The sequence below is a fragment of the Danio aesculapii genome, chromosome 21, assembly GCF_903798145.1.
Source record: "Danio aesculapii chromosome 21, fDanAes4.1, whole genome shotgun sequence".
NCBI lineage: Eukaryota > Metazoa > Chordata > Actinopteri > Cypriniformes > Danionidae > Danio > Danio aesculapii.
The window spans coordinates 45,563,782-45,584,941 of record NC_079455.1 but is presented as its reverse complement, the minus strand read 5'-3'; the positions used below and the strand labels follow the sequence as shown (position 1 = coordinate 45,584,941).

At 33.1% G+C, this 21,160-nt stretch overlaps 2 protein-coding genes across 2 annotated transcripts in view; one reads left to right on the top strand and one right to left on the bottom strand.

Moving 5' to 3' along the window:
* The first annotated feature begins 9,308 nt into the window (after nt 1-9,308).
* Nucleotides 9,309-15,904, top strand: LOC130214146 (liver-expressed antimicrobial peptide 2). Its single transcript, XM_056445689.1, has 3 exons — nt 9,309-9,472; nt 14,146-14,288; nt 15,467-15,904. The coding sequence occupies exons 1-3, from the start codon at nt 9,413-9,415 to the stop codon at nt 15,504-15,506; spliced, it is 243 nt and encodes an 80-aa protein (XP_056301664.1). The 5' UTR covers nt 9,309-9,412; the 3' UTR covers nt 15,507-15,904.
* Nucleotides 15,905-15,983: 79 nt separating this feature from the next.
* LOC130214147 (lysosome membrane protein 2-like) overlaps nt 15,984-21,160 on the bottom strand; it is a 40,659-nt gene continuing 35,482 nt past the window's right edge. Inside the window, 2 exon segments of the mRNA XM_056445690.1 lie at nt 15,984-17,776; nt 18,489-18,641. Coding sequence (XP_056301665.1) covers nt 17,738-17,776; nt 18,489-18,641 — 192 coding nt within the window. The 3' untranslated portion in view covers nt 15,984-17,737.

Sequence of the window (21,160 nt, the reverse complement as noted above, 5' to 3'; positions counted from 1 at the left end):
TCTTTGACCAAAGATATGCAGCTCTCCAGCTCTCTCTCTTCTTTAGCACTTCAAAATTTCGAAATCAGTTTCCAATTAAAAATACAATTAAAATTCCCTTCATATTGTGTTTTCTACAGCAAAATTAATAAGAACTCGGTTTACAATAAAAGGATGTTTCAACCAATGTGTATATGTGGCGCTGTGGTTTAACTTAAATCACGACAACAAAAAAGGGCAAGTTATATTTCTTACATTTCTGAGGTACATTTCTATGGTAACTTCCATTTCTATGGTAACCTTATGCATGTAAATTTAAACATTTATGAGTGGCGAAGGCATAAATAAAAAAATCAGTTTTTATCATATTTGTTTATTTTTGAGTTGTGCATGGACATAAATAAAGGTTTTGTTTATAAATAAATAAAGGTTTTGTTATACACACACACCACATATGGCTTTTTAAAAAAATGCATTTGATAAAATAATCTGAAATGGCTCTTTGCTGAAAAAAGGTTCCAGACCCCTGGTATAAACACTCACAAACTGCTAGTGAATAACCTGTGTAATGTGGTTTAGATGAGGAGGAGTGTGTGTGTGTGAGGGATTTTTCCTCAGCTGGTCGTCTGGGGGACCGTTAGGAATGTGCAGGTCCCGTGACGGCTCGAGGGGCCCCGTAGCTGATTACTGAGACACTCACAAAAACACATACAAGAAGTAGTTCAGGAGTAATTAATGTGTGCTGCTCTTTGAGGGATTTTTAAACGGACAGTTCACTCAAAAATAAAAATTATTTACTTTACCTATTTATTTAATCCTTTATGAGTTTCTTTCTTCTGTTGAACACAAAAGAAGATACTTTGAAGAATGTTGAAAACCGGTAACCATTGACTTCAAAGACTTACATGAATATAAACATTTTATGCACAATTTTTAATGTAAAAGGTTTTTCATGTCCAGTTTTCAGTACATTTTTTAATGTACAGTAATGAGATTTTCTCATATTTGTATTGTAAAATTATTTTTAGAAATACATATAAAACATGCAACATTTTATAAAAGAAAATTATGTTATAATTAAAACAGTTTTTCATATTTCCAGTTTTCAGGTTGTTTGTACAGTAATGAGATTCACATTTTATTGTCAACATTTTTAATAATTTATATGAAACATGCAAAGTTATCATTATAAATATTACTTAACATTTTTATATTTCTAGTTTTCAGTAATTTTTTTCTGTACAGTAATGAGATTCTCTCATATTTTCTACTATTGTCAAGATTTGTAATAATTAATATTAAACACGCAAAGTTTCATATAAAAATAACTATTATATTTACATATTTCTATGTAGAAGTTTCATATTTATTTCCTGTTTTCTGTACAGTAATGATATTCTCTCACATATTTTTATTACTGTAAAAAATTATAAATAATTCCTATAAAACAAGCATTTTTTAATGAATATAAATATTATATTAACACATTTTTATGTAACAGTTTTATTCATATTTCCTGTTTTCAGTTATTTTTGTACAGTAATGAAATTCTCCCACATCATAATATTGTCAAAATCTGTAATTATTTCTGTAAAACATCCAAAGTTTAATATGAATATAAACACTATGTAAACAGTTTTAAATGTTTTAAAAGTATTTTTTTTTCAGTTTTCTGCACAGTCATGAGATTCTCTCACATATTATTATTGTTAAAATGTGTAAATAATTGCTTTAAAACATGCAAAGCTTCACATTCGTGCCGGTCAGTCCTTCACTGTATGCAACGTTTTTTTCAGTTTGATTTTTGGTACAGTAATGAGATTCTCTCATGCAGTTCATTCATTCAGTTCATGCAGTTTATTCATTTATTATAAATCTCTGTTCATAGCTAATACAACCTGTATATAATGTTCATAGTACATCCATCTGAAATATTACCATAGTTTTTCTATAACTGCACTTTATAACTTATACCTGTATCCTGCACTTGCTGCTATTGCACTGCTGGTTAGACCTAAACTGCATTTCGTTGCCTTGTACTTGTACATGTGTAATGACTATAAAGTTGAATCTAATCAAAATCTAATCTAATCTAATTCATTCATTCATTTTCTTTTCGGCTTAGTCCCTTTATTAATCAGGGGTCACCACAGCGGATGCCCTTCCAGCCAGAACCCAACACTGGGAAACACTCATACACTCTTACACACACACTCATACACTACGGCCAATTTAGTTAATCAATTCCCCTATAGTGCATGTGTTTGGACTGTGGGGGAAACCGGAGCACCCTGAGGAAACCCACACCAACACGGGGAGAATATACAAACTCCACAGAAAAACACCAACTGACCCAGCCAGGGCTCGACCAGCGACCTTCTTGCTGTGGGGCGATCGTGCTACACACTGTGCCACCGTGCTGCCTCTTTCATGCAGTATTTTATTGTAAAACATAAATAAATATATTTTCTCTAAAAAGCGCTAATCTCTCGCCGATCAGTGCTAATATTAAGAGTAAAGCAGATTTACTAGACAAAGTTTTTTTGTTCAGTAATGAGATTCTCAGACATATAAAACATGCAAAGCATAAAAAACATGAAAACATACATTTTTTTATAAATATATAATTCTACATAAATAGTTTTATGTTATTTTATTCATGTAATTTTATGTTTTTTATATCTACAGTTATCAGCTTATTTTTCTGTACAGTAATAAGATTCTCTCTCATTTTTAAAGTAAAATAATTTCTACAAATCATGCAAAGATCTGTGTGAATATAAACATAATAGAAACAAATTTTTGTGTAAAAGTTTTTTATATTTACAGTTTTCAGTCATTTTTTCTGTACAGTAGAGTCACATAATATTATTGTATATTTTTTATAATTTTTATTAAACAAAGTGCAAATTCAAAGACTTGTATGAATATCAATATTTTATTTTTAAGTAAAGGTTTTTTTATATTTCCAGTTTTAAGTATTTTGTTGTACAGTAATGAGATTCTCTCACATATTTTTATTGCAATTAAAAAAAATTATTTCTATGAAATATGCAAAGATTTATATGAATATAAATATTATAAACAAAGTTTTAAAAGTATTTTTGTACATATTTCCAGTTTTTAGTTTATTTTTCTGTACAGTAATGAGATTCTCGAACATATTTTTGTAATATTTTTAATAATTTACATGAAACACGCAAGTTTAATAGGAATATAAATATTATATAAACAATCTTTATGTATTCCATATTATTACAATCTATATTATTTTTTATACATTTAATGTAAACTTTTATTATATATCTATTTTTTTGGTACGGTAATGAGATTCTCTCACGTATTATTATAGTAAAAATGTGTAAATAATTGATGTAAACATGCAAAGCTCCACATTCGCACAGGTTAGTCCTTCACTGTATGCAAAGTTTTTTCAGTTAGACATTATGTACAGGAAAGAGTTTCTCTCGTGCAGTATTTTATAGTAAATCTTTTAAAATAGTTTCTCTACAATATGGCAAGCTCTCGTCAGGCTGGTCAGCATTTAACTGTATGCAGTATTGAGTCTAAAGCAGATTTACATTCAGTGTCTGCAGGTTTTCCTGAAGGTGATCAAAGCAGAATCGGCCCCTGCTCCTAACAATGGCCCCGGGGCCTCCAGAGCATCAGATCCTCCTTTGTGTTTGATTTCTGTCTCATCCGCACACAATGGAGGAGCAGGGGCCCGAGGAGCAGAACTATACAGACAAACAACAGCCTCTGTGTGTATGTGTGTGTGTTACAGTCATAAATACAGCAGCATCTCTGTACCCACAGACCCAGACAATACACACACACACACACACACACACACACACACACACACACACACACACACACTCACAGCGGGGGGGAAAAGCTTCCGGCATTCAGAGAAACAATGATGGGAACCGAGGTAGAATGTAAAGAAAAATATATACATGCACATATGCTGAAGAGAAGAGCGAAAACAAACAAAACTAAACAAATAAACTTTGATTATTTTCATTGTTTTGACTTGCATTGCATTTATTTTATTAATAATGTGCTTGATTATATGCTTTATATTTGAATAATTGTAATATTTAATCTTTTGACACTAAAATATTATATGCACATACTAGTTAAGACAGAAAACAAACAAAACAAACACTGATTATATCAAATTTTTGCATGCATTGCTTTTATTAATAATATGCATGATTACATTTCTGATATTTTTATGTTTTTTATTCATTTTCTTTTTGACACTAATATTATACATGTATGCTGTAGTAAAAACAGAAAACAAAGGTTGATTATATCGTTTTTGCATGCATTGCATTGAATCTATATATAATATGCTTGATCATATTTTTTATAATTTAATAATTTTAATATTTCATTTTTGACACTAATATATGCATACTGTAGTAAAGACAGAAAACAAATATTGATTATATAATTTTTTTCATAAATTGCATTGCCTTTATTAATAATATGCTTGATTATATTTTTCAACATTTTATTTATGACACTAATATTTAAATATATATTCACATTACAGTAAAGACAGAAAACAAACATTGATTATATAATTTTTGCATGCATTGCATTTATTAAAAATATGCTCAATTATATTTTCTAATATATATATTTTTTTTTAATATTTAAGTTTTTATTGTAGAGAGATACAATTCACAACATCGATAGATATATGCCACTTTTACATTTTTTACAATTTAAATTCACCAATCAGGGACCAAAGAGAAAACACAAACTTCTTCAGGACAGCAACAGAACATATCCCTCTGCCTTATTTTCTATTATTCTAATCAAAACTATTTACAGAGAGAAAAAAAAAAAAATATATATATATATACACATACATATACATACATACATATACACACATATACACACACACACACATATATATATACATACATACATACACAAATACATACATATATATATACAGGGGCAATATAACCAGTAAAAATAAGTCTTAAAATTCTATAAAATAAAAACATTTGGTTGAATGGGAGTAATGTATTCAATCCATTTGAACCACAAGTCGACAAAAATATCTGTTTGGTTGTGTATATTGTATGTTATTTTTTCCATAATGAATATATTTTTCAAAATATCTATCAAATCTTGTATTTGTGGTGGACTAGGTTTGTACCAGCATCTAGTGATGGCTTTCTTACTTGAAGCAAGGATAATTCTATACATATATTTGCTTTTTCTATCTAAGGAATCCATTGAAAGCATACCTAGGTAGAGTATCTCAAAGCTGAAATCAATTGAAAAATTTAAGATATTTTCTAAAGTACTATGTATTTCTTTCCAAAAACTTCTAATGTTAGGGCATCCTCAAAATATGTGGAAATGATTAGCATCCTGTGAGCCGCAATGCCTCCAACAATTTGAGTGTCCATGAAATGACATTTTCTGTTTTGGAGTAAGGAAAAATCGAATAATATTTCTCCAGCAAAATTCTCTCCAATATGAAGAACGGGAAGTAGCCCATTGTAATTTACATATATTTAGCCAATCCTCATTTGAAATGATAATGCCACTTTCTTTCTCCCATCTTTCTTTAATGTACAGAGATGAATCCCCTTGTAGGTCCATCAGTGATTTATATAATTTAGTTATTTTTTTTTTGACATTGGTTCAGCCATATACGCAGAGGAGAATAATTTAACCAGAGCACTCTTATTGGTATCCCCATCAGTGTCTTTTTTTAATGTTTTGATAGAAATGTTGTCGGAGCTGAAGATATCTAAAGAAGTCCTTGGAGTCTAAATTAAATTTCTCTTTTATCGAGTTGAAATCTAATAAATATCCTTTATCCATAATTGACGAATAAGTTGTTATCCCTTTCCTAGTCCATATTTTAAAATGCATATCTAAAGTATTTGGTTTGAAGTCTGAGTCGTATGCAACCCATTTCAAAACCTTCATCGAGTCTGTTAGATTATAAACCTTGATGATCTCAGACAAAATTTTTTAAGGTTACCTTGATCCATTGATTATCTTGTTTTATTAATTTTTGATCCACAATGGTTGCTTGAACGGGGAACTCATCATACCAGCCAATCTCTATATCCTTCCATCTTGCATGGTATTCTGGATTGCACCAACAGAATATCCATCTCAGTTGTGCTGCCCAGAAATATTTTTGCAAACATGGAAGGGCAACCCCTCCTTCTTCTTTACCCAATTGCAGGATTTTAAATTTTACCCTTGGTTTCCTGCCCTGCCATATAAATCTAGAGATCAGTCTATCCCATTCCGAAAATTGTTTTTTCACAAGGGGAACAGGTAAAGACTGAAATAAGTAAAGCAGTCTTGGAAGTATGTTTTGTTTGATTGAGTCTATTCTAGATTTCATGTTAAAAAATGGTAGAAGATTCCATCTTGCAATGTCTAATTTTATTGTCTTATTAATGGGACCATAATTAAGCATTTCCAAATTGGTCATATCCCTGGGAATATTTATTCCTAAATATTTAATACATTTAGAATCCCATTTTATAGGATACTTATTTTTAATATCGCTTGGAGGGTTATAATTAAAGGTTAATACTTGTGTTTTTTTTATATTCAAATTAAATCCTGACATAGACCCAAAGGTATGTAATGTATTCCACAATTCAGGCAATGATTCATTTGGGCCTCTCAGATAAGTTAGAATATCATCCGCAAATAAAGCTATTTTATGTACATCATCCTTAATGTTAATACCTTTTATCTTTGTATTTTGCCTGATCCACTGTGCCAGGGGTTCAATGAATAACGCAAAAAGCAAAGGGGACAGGGGGCACCCCTGTCTCGTGCCCCTCTCCAGTGTGATGGTCTCTGAGAGATTACCATTTATTTTGATTCTTGCAATAGGACAAGAATATATGTTTTGGATAACCCTGATAAATTTTTCATGGAAATTAAAGCGCGTGAGGATACACTTAAGAAAAGACCAATTGACTGAATCAAAGGCTTTTTCTGCATCAAGACTTAGAAGAACAGCTGGCACCTTAGAGTCGTGAATATGACTGATGATTTGAAGAGTTCGTCTAACATTGTCCTGTGTTTGCCTGCCGCAAATAAATCCGGTTTGATCAGAATTAATTAATTCTGGCATTAGTAGTTCAAGTCTTTTAGCTAGGACTGAGGTAAAGAGTTTATAGTCTATATTTAGTACTGATATAGGTCTGTAAGATGTACACTCTTCTTTATTTTTCCCTTCTTTTGGGATTGCCGAAATAGTAGCTTCTCGCCAAGAGGGCGGTAATTCTCCTCCATGTAAAACATGATTGAAAGCCGGCAATAGAATGGGAACAAGCTGTTGTCTAAACATCTTGTACCATTCAGAGGAGAATCTGTCTGGACCAGGTGATTTATTTGTTTTAAGCTTGGATATCGCTTTATTTATTTCCTCCTCTGTTATATCTAATATTTTATTTTTGACAGTAATAAAGACAGAAAACAAACACTGTTTATATACATGTTTTTTGCATGCATTACATTGCTTTTATTAATAATATGCTTGATTATAATTTTAATGTCTTATTTCTAATAATATGCTAATATTATTTATACATTGCCTTTTTTAATAATATGCTCTATTATTCTTTCGTTCATTTTCCTTCAGCTTAGTCCCTTATTTATCAGGGGTTGCCACAGCGGAATGAGCCGCCAACTACTCCAGCATATGTTTTACACAGCGGATGCCCTTCCAGCCGCAACCCAGTACTGGGAAACACCCATACACACACACACACACTACGGACTATTTAGTTCATCAATTCTCCTATAGCGCATGTGTTTGGACTGTGGGGGAAACCGGAGCACCCGGAGGAAACCCACACCAACACGGGGAGAACATGCAAACTCGAACCAGTGACCTTTCTGTGAGGCCACAGTGCTAACTATTTGTGCTGTTAATATTTAATTTTTTGAGTAATTTTTTCAATTTTGATTACATCTTGAAGCATTGCTTGTATTAATAATATGCTTGATTATATTTTTCAATATTTCAATAATTTTCAAACTAATATTATATATACACATGCATATGCATACTTCATCAAACAAAAAACATTTCTTTTGACAAAAAAAGAAGTGCATTTTAAAGATATAGATATATAAGCAGTATGCAAGACAAAGCAAATCTGAACTGCTTTATTTTTAAGAGTGCCTATATTGTAAGTTCTTATAAATACAACTATAAGGCATGCATTTATTATGATCTTACGCAACATATATAAAACAAAAGCTCACCTGATCTGTGTTATTTTCAGAAGATGATAACACATGCAGGTCAACAGAGAAGAAGAGTCAAAAACTGCAAACATCTACATATTATTATTACGATTATTATTATGATCATTATTATGTGTAACTGTGATCTTGCAGAGTTAATGAGCAGGAGTAAAGCTGCCCTCTGCTGGACAGGTGAACAACATCAACTTCAGCTTCATTTATTATTCAGGGTTTCTGAAATATATATATATATATATATATAAAACATTTCATTTTTGAAAATGTGCAATAAATATAGCCGCTTACTTTTAACACGTAAATCTATTAAATAATATAAGCGACAATTTAGGATTTTATTTAAATAATGTCTTAAGTAATGTAAAAAATATGATGAATGTGAGTTTTAAAAATCATTTATAAAGTATTTTTATTGTCAAGTACATTACCTAAAGTTAACTGCATCTTAATTACTTTGTATAAGCTAAAATTGAATGTTTAATTTAATAGTTTATTTTATTTTTATTATAAATATGAATGTTTATATATATTTATTTTCAAGATACTAGTATTCAGCTTAAAGTGACATTTAAAGGCTTAATTAAGTTAATTAGGTTAATTAGACAAATTCGGGTAATTAGGCAAGTCATTGTATAAAAGTGGTTTGTTCTGCGACAATCCAAAACAAATACTGCTTAAGGGGGCTAATAATATTGACCTTAAAAATAAACACTGCTTTTATTCTAGCCAAAATAAACCAAATAAAACTTTCTCCTGAAGAAAGAATATTATAGGAAATACTGTGAAAAATTCCAGTCTCCAGTAAAAAAAATTCACTTGAGAAATATATGAAAAAATAATAAATATTGCACAGAAGAGTTAATAATTTTGCCATCAACTGTCTATGACCTGATATTTTTAGCACATTTCACTATAAATCGAACACTATATTTACATACCCTGTGTGAATTCTCAATGTGATGGACTTTACCCCGGTAAACACCACTGCTGTGTGAGTGAAGAGGAAGCAGTAGGTGAATCTGCTCCTCCAGATGTGATTATTGCGGTCGGTCTGCAGACGTGGACTGATCTGTGATAGTGTTATCAGCTGTTCAGCGTCCACATATAAACACAGCAGATCTGATCACGGTCTCACTGAAGCCTGAAGATGACGAGCGTGAATCAGCATCTGCTCCTGCTCACACTGCTGCTGACACTCACTCTACAGGTACTGCTGCAACACACTGAAAAATACACATGCAAGTTATTAACTGAAATAACGTAAATGTGCATATTGCAATAAATCAGACCTCAGCATTTTATGTGGCCATCTGGACATCTTTGATCCGCCCACATTAATTATTTAGTTAATTTAAAGCAGAAGTGAAAGGCCACATGCCAAATCCTTCATAAAATAACTTTTATTTATAGTCGCAATATGCATGGAACATGTATTATCTGAGAGAAATGTGCCAAAAACATTTTTTTTAATAGTTATTATTGAGTCAAATTTACAAGACAGGTTAATTTGCGCTCTAATAAATATGTACTTATCAATATTCATAAAACAATTAAATAAATCCCTTATAAAATGTTTTTTTTTAAATAGAAAATATATTGTCTGACAGAAAAAAATCTCACATGACAAGAATTTAATTTTCAAAAATGACAATTGAGGTTGTAAATCTTTAAAAACGGCAAGATTACTGCTTTATGTCTGATATTGGTTAAGTATTTTGTTGTCCATTCTTCCTTAAACACACAAAATTTAGACTTAACTTTTCTTTTTTTGCCTCATTCATTAATGGTTCTGCATGCAATACTGCCACCAACTGGCATTCGCTTGTATTGCATCATTAATTTACTAATTCTGAAACCAAGCCAAACTATTAAGGCGCGGTCACACTTGACTTTTCTTCCGATAGACTTCCATTCATACGCACGCGAATGCGTCAGACCGGAAACGCGGGGTCATGCGTCGAGTTTCGCATGTTGCTGCAGTGCAAAGTTCAAGCTTGGTGAACTCTAACCTGCTAAATCGCATCACTTGACTGCGTGAGAGCAATTGAGGATCAAAACAGGACCTCTCTGGGCAAAAATGTAAAACATGGAGCAATCGCTCGCTTTTTTAAATGTCTAATAAGCTTGTTTGATCCCGCCCCTTTTCGCAGCGCCGCACGACAGAATTTCGCACACACAAAGCCCGGTGTGACCGTAGCTTTACTCGGAAGCAGCATTTTTGAAGGTGTTCACCGGCCAGCATATGGCCGAAGTTTGCCCCCATCTGATTTAAAGGGCTCCTATTTTACCCCTTTTACAAGACGTAAGTTAAGTCTCTGGTGTTTCCAGAATGTGTCTGTAAAGTTTCAGCTCAAAATACCAATCAAATTATTTATAATACAATGTAGAATATGCCCATTTTGAACTCAAAGCAAAGTGTAGCTGTTTTTGTAGGCTGTGCGTTTAAATGCAAATGAGCTGAAGCTACACCCACCCTGTGTGTCCCGTATGTGTGTCTGTTTCTCCTGCGTTAGGTCAGATAAACAGCAGTCAGTGACAGAAACAGACATGGATGCAGCAGAGATCCAGTTTTTGAGTCAAAAATACCACTAAAGAGATGTATTGGTAGTGGAGTTTTTTCGAGGTTTCTGCAACGATGAGTTACACACAAATGCTGTAACAAAGTTTGCAGCACATGCAAATATGCATGTTTTTGTAAGTCAAGTAAATACACAGTATATAATTTAGCCTATATTCGTTATGATTCTGTACAAAATAAACCAGATTTAACATCCACAAACCAGAACTTCTGTTGTGTGTTTAAAAGATCCTTGTACATAGTTGTACCGACACTATGTGGCTGTGCTGATTCTAATGATTATCAATTACAGTTGAAGTCACAATTATTAAAACCCCTGTTAATTTTTTCCTCAATTTCTGTTTAACAGAGAGAAGATTTTTGTCAACAGATTTCTGAACATACTAGTCTTTTAATATCTCATTTCTAATAACTGATTTCTTTTATCTTTGTAATGATGACAGTAAATAATATTTGACTAGATATTTTTTAAGACACTTCTATACAGCTTAAAATGGCATTTAAAGGCTTAACTAGGTTAATTAGGTTAACTAGGCAGGTTAGGGTAATTAGGCAAGTTATTGTATAATGATGGTTTGTTCTGTAGACTATCGAAAAAATATATAGCTTAAAGGGGCTAATAATATTGACCTTAAAATGGTTTTTAACAATTTTAAAACTGCTTTTATTCTAGCCGAAATAAAACAAATAAGACTTTCTCCAGAAGAAAAAATATTATCAGACATACTGTGAAAATTTCCTTGCTCTGTTAAACATCATTTGGGAAATATTTAAAAAAGAAAAAAAATTCAAAAAGGGGTTTATTAATTCTGATTTCAACTGTAAATAGATTTCACTACCTTTATTACAAACATGCTCTGTTTTATAAACATGTTGAACCTTTAAAACCCATTCTTGAGCTGCAGCTGATCACAGAAAGTTTAAGTGATCTTTTAATCCCAATTTCTTAGCAAATCCTATTCTGTGGACATGTTTATACGCGTTAGAAGGCATGCTAATGTGCTCCTGTCAATCAATTTAGTGGGCGGGGGAAAACCTCACTCTTACATCATGTTGTAGACGGCCTCAAAATCACTGGGATTTGGATCCTTTTTTATAAACAGAAAATTAAAAAAAAGAGACTTCTTGTGTTTATATCACTCCAATATGACTGTGGGTGCACTATACTACACACACTTCTGTCCAAAAAGTTTCCAAATGTTGATTTTGCAACATAGGATCCTATTTAAGTCATACAATACACTATCACTGTGTATATCAGTGGATGTCAGTGTTTCTAAAAGTGGATCATCAGGTGACCTGCATGTCAATATTTCCTCCAGCTGGAAAAACACGGATCTCATCAGTTTCCTGTGATTGTAAACGGAGGCTGAAACACGCGTTTGATTCGGCCTGCTATTTTTGTTTGTACACACTAAAACACACATCCATGAGGAGCAAACACACACTGTTGTTCTCAATTTGTTGCTTTTTGTGTGTGTATCAATTCAATTTCAATTCAATTCACCTTATTGGCATTACATACGTCGGTACATATTGCCTAAGCATACATCACAGAAAAAAGACAACATAAATATTATAAATAATAATAATAGTAATAACAATAGTGAAAAACAAGATAACACTAATAATATTTTTAAATAGCAAGTAAATTTATACATGTTACATGTTGTTTTCTTAGGGATGTAATGATAAGATAAATTTTTTTTGCTGATACCAATATAAACAAAACCTGATTCCGATACCAATTACATTCAGTACTAACTAGGGATGTGCAACATGACCCTATTATTTCATTTCATGAGGAATTTTGGTAATGCTATATTTCACAATATTCTTATTTCAACAGAAAGTTATTCCAGAAAATCAATAAAAACTGTTATAATTAATAAAGAACTGATTTGAAGGCTTGCAAATCATTCTCAGTGTTACTTGCAAAGCAAATATTTAATGTTTGACTCACCTTGATGGGTTTCTAAACTCAGATGACCGGAAGTCTATATTTAGAACATAACTTCGCCATTATGCACCAAAGCACAATGATATACACTCACCGGCCACTTTATTAGGTACACCTGTCCAACTGCTCGTTGAAGCAAATTTCTAATCAGCCAATCACATGGCAGCAACTCAATGCATTCAGGAATGTAGACATGGTCAAGACGATCTGCTGCAGGTCAAAGCGAGCATCAGAATGGGGAAGAAAGGGGATTTAAGTGACTTTGAACGTGGCATGGTGGTTGGTGCCAGACGAGCTGCTCTGATTATTTCAGAAACTGCTGACCTACTGGGATTTTCACGCACAACCATCTCTAGGGTTTACAGAGAATGGTCCGACAAAGAGGAAATATCCAGTGAGCGGCAGTTCTGTGCATGCAAATGCCTTGTTGATGCCAGAGGTCATAGGAGAATGGCCAGACTGGTTCCAGCTGATAGAAAGGCAAGAGTGACTCAAATAAGCACTCGTTACAACCGAGGTCTGCAGAAGAGCATCTCTGAACACACAACACATCCAACCTTGAGGCGGATGGGCTACAGCAGCAGAAGACCACACCGGGTGCCGCTCCTGTCAGCTAAGAACAGGAAACTGAGGCTACAATTCACACAGGCTCACCAAAACTGGACAATAGAAGATTGGAGAAACGTTGCCTGGTCTGATGAGTCTCCATTTCTGCTGCACATTCGGATAGTCAGCTCAGAATTTGGCCTCAACAACATGAAAGCATGGATCCATCCTGCCTTGTATCAGCGGTTCAGGCTGGTGGTGGTGGTGTAATGGTGTGGGGGATATTCTCTTGGCACACTTTGGGCCCATTAGTACTAATTGAGCATGGTGTCAACGCCACAGCCTACCCGAGTATTGTTGCTGACCATGTCCATCCCTTTATGACCACAGTGTCTTCATCTTCTGATGGCTACTTCTAGCAGGATAACGCACCATGTCATAAAGCACCAATCATCTCAGACTGGTTTCTTGAACATGACAATGAGTTCACTGTACTCAAATGGCCTCCACAGTCACCAGAGCTCAATCCAATAGAGCACCTTTGGGATGTGGTGGAACGGGAGATTGGCATCATGACAAATCTGCAGCAACTGCGTGATGCTATCAAGTTATTATGGAGTAAAATCTCTGAGAAATATTTCCAGTACCTTGTTGAATCTCTGCCATGAAGGATTAAGGCAGTTCTGATTGCAAAAGGGGTAATAGTAAGGTGTACCTAATAAAGTGACCATTGAGTGTAAATGAGGTTTAACAACTGACCTTCCTTGACTGTCTCCGTCTCTCTGTGTGTCTGTAGGTCCAGTCGGTCCCTGTAGACTCAGACTGGGCATCTGGACTGATCCATCGGGCCAAACGCTCTTTACTGTGGCGATGGAACACACTGAAGCCTGTGGGTTCTCCATGCAGAGATCATTACGAGTGTGGAACCAACTACTGCAGGTGAGGAACTAACCAGGCACCAAAACATCAAAACATATAACGCCATTCAAATGTTGTCTGTATAAAAATAACATTAAAATATTTTTAAATAATACATTTTAAATAATTAAATAATTTTTAATGTTTAGGTTCAGGTAAAATAATTTATATAAAAAATATTTTCAGGATTAGGAAATGGATTGAAACATGATTTCATTATTTTTTTAATTAATATTAAGCTGTGAAGATGCTAGTTAATTTGTTAGATAAACATTTATTTAAATAAAACGTGACATTTGCAATTTCTTTATTTTTATCTCATGTTAGCATTAATTTTGAATAACAAGATCATTTTAGAAATTATGTTTGCTGGTAGCCTATAGTTTAAAGAAACTTATTTCTTTAGGCTTCAGCAGACATTATAATTTCATACATTATTATTTTAGTTATAACAAAAGAAATAGTAAGTTTGTAAAATCAGTCATTGCACAGCTAAAAACTAACGATGTCAAAGTTATTGCCTGTTAGCAATGACCTAAACAACAGCCTAATAGCCTTGCTTTAAAATGCTGATATCATAACAAGCAATTAATATAATTTGGCCGAACTTCATGATACAAACTAAACATGACAGAATTAATCAGAAAAACACTGATAACTCACTGATGTTTGGCGTATTCCCTCGAATAAATCGCTCATTTCCTTTTGAAATATTGCCAATTGTAAAAGATATGAGCTGTTTAAACTAAAGTTAATAAAAAGAGGCGAAATGTCTTCATGCGTCCATTTTATGACTATGTTTATCTTTTAAGCGTGAGGTGAATATTTAGCCTAGCGTCCACGTCGCGACTGAACGAATCACGTTGAATATGATTCAAACCGGCGATTCATTCGTTCATTGGAGTGACTCACTCATTAAAAACGTTAATATATCGTACAATCTCGCCAAAAACTGTATCGACAAACAACCTTAATCACAAAACACTTTCACACAAAAACCTGAACCTCAGCCTGTACAACTGATAAGAGTTTATTACACAACACATTAACTGATGCGTGAATCAGCAACTTCAAGGCAGTTTAGATTTATGTCAGTTCATTCACAAGCGGGAAATACATTCACAAAGATTATGTTTGCTTTATCCTTTTATGATAGTCATTTTTTTTAGTTTAACCTACCTAAATCTCCCCTTTTCCAGGAAACAGACGTGCTCGTTCAACAGAGCTCAGCAGGCCTGACGGGAGAAACCGTTATTTCTGGCGCCAAATTCAAATAAATACCAATGTAATGACTGAAATATGATCCATCCGTCGATTCTCAGACATCAGGATCTACATTAATCAACCAAAACATAATAAAACTTGATAAAAGACATCAACTATTTAAAAACTGTACACAGGTGAATGCAAGGAAATGGTCATAAACTCCAAAATATGGAAATATGAAATGGAATAAGACAGCTTCGCCTCTTCAGGAACACATAGGCTACAAGAACTCCAGTTGCATCATCCATTATCAAAATTGTTTTAGTTGTACAGATCTTGATAAGATGTCAAAAATTAACTTTGCATTCTGATTCAGATTCATTGAGGCCAAGATATTTGATATGATAAAAATACAAACATGCATGGCAAAAGAGTCTGATGTATTTCATTACTAGCTGCTTCAAGAATCAGAAATGTATTTATTTTGTAAATACCAGATAGATAAAGTGATATTTTTTGTAATCATGTTTTATTGTTTGCCTCATTGTTTTTGTTACATTGACAGTGCAATATATTTTTTAAGAAAAACAAACTAAAATGCACCCATGATGAAATAAATGTATGAAAATGATTGTAAATACTCAACCAATGCATTCCTAAACCAAAAACAGTTTTCGTTTTCAGCAAACATCCTCAACACTGGGTCTTAATTCACAATCATCATGTAGTTATGAGTTTGTATTAATAGTTCCACCCTGGGAAAAGGTCACATTTACCATATCAAGCTGAAATGAAACCAAAACAAGACCGCAGTTTCAGATAACCCACACATCTTCCCTTTTCAAACATTAAAACCTCCCAAAGTTTGATTTGGATAATCAAGATCCAAACTAGCACGTAAACATTCAATACAAGAATTTAACACGAAATGAACAATGCTGGAAATGAGGTTTAAGCAAACTAAAAATCAGTGCATGCAAATTGATAAAACAAATAAAAGTTCTCTGTGCTGTAGTAATACTGTGATGGAGAAACTCTTTAAACTCATTTTAATTGACACTGAAGATGAAATGAATTGGTCATTTAAGACAGTTTAAAGTTGCATATTGAGCAGGGATGTCAAACTCAATTCCTGGAGGGCCACAGCCCTGTAAAGTTTAATTCCAGCCCTGCTTTAACACACTTACCTGTAGGTTTCAAACAAAGACTTAATTAGTTTGATCAGCTGTGTTTAATTAGGGTTGGAACTAAACTGTGCAGGACTGCGGCGCTCCAGGAATTGAGTTTATCATCCCTGATATAGAGGATTAATAGTCTGAATTATTTTTATGGCAATATTGAAGTGTTTCAAATAACTCTAAAAACATTACTAATCCAATGCATTATATATAAAAGGGTTTGTATCTGAAAAACATCATTTAAAGGGCCAGTTCACCCAAACAAATGTAATTTCATCATAACTTAATCACATTCAAGTGGTTATAAACAACAAAAATCTTTGTCTGTTTAAGAAAAAACAAGATATTCTGAAGAATGTTGTTAGAAAGCAGCCATTGACATCCATTGCAGAAACAAAAAATAAGTCTATGTTTGTTTTTTCCCATTATTCTTCAGGATATATTCCTTTGTGTTTAACACAATGAGTAAATAGTGGCAGATTTTTAACTTCATGTGAACTGTACCTTTAATTCGCCAGAAATCAACCTTAGTGTAAATACATTATCTCATGGCACCAATGACAATCAGGACAGCAGCATTTAAAAAATATTAGTTTTCAATTTAGTGATCCTAAAACAAATAATGGCATGTTACTAAATATTAAAACTTGCATTGGCATTAATTGGCAGCGCTGTCAGTTTATGATCTCATTGCTAAAGCATTGCATAAGCGTATTAATCCAGCTGTGGTGATGTGTACAGCTGACATCAATATGCCACCCTGTGATGTGTAATACGTTGCATCATTTAGTGTTTTCTGAATCGTTCAATTCAGATCGTAAAACTTTTTCTGGAAGGTTAATTTGGCAGAACATTTGCAATTTGGTTTCATGATACTCAAATGAATCATACAAGTCATTGAATGGCATTAAAAGACCTGGCGATGGATCCGGCGGCCAGGTGACCTGAGACGAACTTTGCACTTTGAGTCGTCTGTCGCATTATCGATGCTCTTTGATCAGACTCTCATCGTGTGAAAATTAATCAAGTTCAGCATGTAAAGCAAATGTTAGCTCATCAGGACGTCCTCCAGGTTCCACGCTGGGTTTATGATGAAAGTAGTGGCTCCCGCTCGGCCAAGGTGCTCTGAAAAATCAGATCAAACACAAAGACTTTATTAAATAGTCATCAAGGGTTATTATTTAATAAATAAAGAAATTGTGTATTGCTATTTATTTACCTATGCCTTTATATTTATTCTTACTTTGTTAGGTAAATATAATAATACATTAATATTAATTGAATTTTTTGAGAAATTGTTTGTTAATTGAAGGAGAAATCACCACAATATAGTAAAAATTAAAAGCAATATTGGCTTAAATTTGAACATTTAATTTATTATTTAATTTTTATTTATTGAAATTATTTAAAATGTATTTAAATTTTGTCATTTTATTTCATCTTCATTTCAGTTCAGTTCAGTCAGCACAATGTTTTGATAGTTTGCAACACAGAAAGTCACTACAAAAAGGTCTCTAAAGTCCCCATACATATCCAAAAGTCTTTGAAAGTCTCTGAATTTCTTTCTAAAATTATTTTATCTTATTTAAATGTAACATTGTCATTTTATTTCATCTACAATGTTTGATATTTTGCTAAAAATAACAACATAAGAAGACTCTAAAAGTCTCCATCAATATCCAAAGGTCTCCAAAAATCTCTGAAAGTCTTTCTAAAGGTGTTATTTATTTAAATGTAGCGTTTTGTAATTTTAATTCATCTTAATTTCACACAAACTTTTTTGATGCAGTAGTTTGCTAAAAATAGCAGCACAGGAAGTGACATCACAGAAGCTCACCGGTGGCATCTGCTGTCGACACACGAGGATGATGAAGATGATGCCCAGTAAAATGCCAATGCTGATCACGATGAACGGTATGTTGATGACCACATTGGCATTGAGGACGACCGCGTGCAGCTTCTTGGCAGATTCCTCATCAATGAAGGCACTCTGGAAGACAGAATGGAAGTTTTTAGAAGATAAGGCACAAGGGAAAAAGACACTTTGTTCCTTTGTTGTTCTGCTGCACATCCTGTCTGATATCTGAGACCCTCAAAATAACTTAATCTTTGAAAGTCTGAAAGCTTATGAAAGTATCCAAAATAATCTGAAAGTCTGTAGAATTCTGTATCAATCTCCAAATCTATAAAAATATCTAAAGATCCCTAAAAATCTCTAAAGGTCTCTAAAAATGTCTGAAAGTCTCCCAATAGTCTCAAAAATCTCTGAAATTACCCAAAAATTACAGAAAGTCTGTTAAAGTACCCATAAATCTTGTAAAGTCTTGTAAAGTTTCTAAAAATCTCAGAAAGTTTCTAAAATTCCCTACCAATCTCCAAAAGTCTCTAAAAGTATCTAAAGGTCCCTAAAAATCTCTTAAGTCTCTAAAAATCTCTTAAAGTCTCTCAAAAGTCTCAAAAGGTCTCTCTGAAAGTCTCCAGAAATCTTCAAAAGTCCCCATAAATCGCTGAAATTCTCAGAAAATCTCAAGGTCTCCAAAACTCTTTAAAAATTTCTAAAAGGCTCTAGAAGACCCCATAAATCTCTCTCAGTCTCCAAAAGTCTCTAAACATCCCATAAATACTGTAATGTCTAGTAAAGTCCCTACCAATCTCTAAAGGTCTTATAAAACCTTCAAAAAACCCAGAAAGCCTCCAAAAGTCTTCTAAAGTCTCCCAAAAGACTGAAAAGGTCTCTAAAAGTCTCCAGAAATCTTTGAAAGTCCCCATTAATGTTAGAAAATCTTAGAAAATCTCAAGCTCTCCAAAACTCTCAAAAAATCTTTAAATGTCTCTAGAAGTCCCCCTAAATCTCTGAAAGTCTCCAAAAATATCTAAATGTCTCATAAATTGTGTAATGTCCTAAAGTCTCTACCAATCTCTAAAGGTCCATAAAACCTTTAAATAAACCCAGAAAGTCAATATTAATATCCAAAAGTCTCTAAAAATCTCAGAAAGTCTCCAAAGAGCTCCAAAAGTGTCTGTCAATCTCTAAAACCTCTAAAAGTGGCCATTAATCTATTAACGTCTTAAAGGTTTAAAAAATCTCCAAAAGTCTCAAAAAACTCAGAAACTTTCAAATAGTGCCAATATATCTCCTATCAAAAAATCATTGAAAGTCTGAGAAAGTCGCCAAAAATCTCTGAAAGTCTCTCAAGTCTTAAAAGTCCCTTAAAGTCTCTAAAGATCTCCAAAAGGACTTGAAAGTCTTTAAAAGGCCCTATAAATCTCTGAAAGTCTCCAAAGGTCTCTAAAAGTCTCAATAAAATCTCTAAAAATCTCCAGAGACTCTTCAAAAGTCTCTTAAAGTCTCTAAAGGTCTTCAAAAAAATAATAATAATAATAATAATCAAAATCGCCAAAAGACTGTACACTTTCCATAAATCTCTGAAAGTCTAAAAAAGTCTTTGAAAGTCTCTAAAAGGCCCATAAATCTCTAAAAGTCTCCAAAATCCCTGAAAATCTCCCAAGAGTCTTCAAAAGTCTCTTAAAGTCTCTAAAGATTTCCAAAAATCTGCAAAAGACTATTCTCTTCCCCATAAATCTCTTAAAGTCTCCATAAATCTCTGAAAGTCTCCAAAAGTCTCTAGAAGTTCCCATAAATCTCTAAAAGTCCCTATACAATCACTAAAAGTCTCAGAAAATCTCTAAAAGTAACTTAAAGTTTCTTAAAGTTTATAAAATTCTCCAAAAATCTCAGAGAGAATCTACACATCCATATAAATCTCTGAAAGTCCAAAAGACTCTAGAAGTCCTTATAAATATCTGAAACTCCCCATAAATCTCAAAAGTCTCCAAATGTCTCTGAAAGTCTCTAAAAGTTCCAATAAATCTCTAAAAGTCTCTAGAAGTATCAATAAATCTCTGAAATTCTCTAGAAGTCCCAATATATCTCTGAAAGTCTCCAAAATTGTCCAAAAGTCTCTTAAAGTCCCCATAAATCTCTAAAAGTCCACAAAAACCTGAGAAGGTCTCCATAAATCTCAGACAGTCTCCCAAAGTCTAGGAAAATATCCAAATCTCTCTGGATGTCACTAAAAAATTATAAAAATAAAAAATAATCATAGAGCTTCTCAAAATGCCAAACAAAGTTCTCAAAAGATCGTTAAATGGTCTCTGAAAATCTCTAAATGTCTATGTTATTCATTAAAATTCCCTGTAAGTGTCTGGAAAATTTGTTAAAGTCTCAACCGACAGCAGGTTGTCTTCAATTCTCCAGGGAATGAAACATCAGAAGCTTCAGTTTTCAAACACAAACATGACTTCAAAACACAGTTTGAACTGAAGATAAGCATCCAGGAAAAGTGTTTTACTTCTGAAGACATAATAGTGAAGCTCTGAAGTGCTTGATCACTGTCAGCAGGCATCAGATTAATGTGTCTAATTGGAGTTTATTGATGTCATTGATTACAAACACAACAAAACCTGAACTCCTTATTTTGTCATCAACATAAGCAGATCTTTACTTAT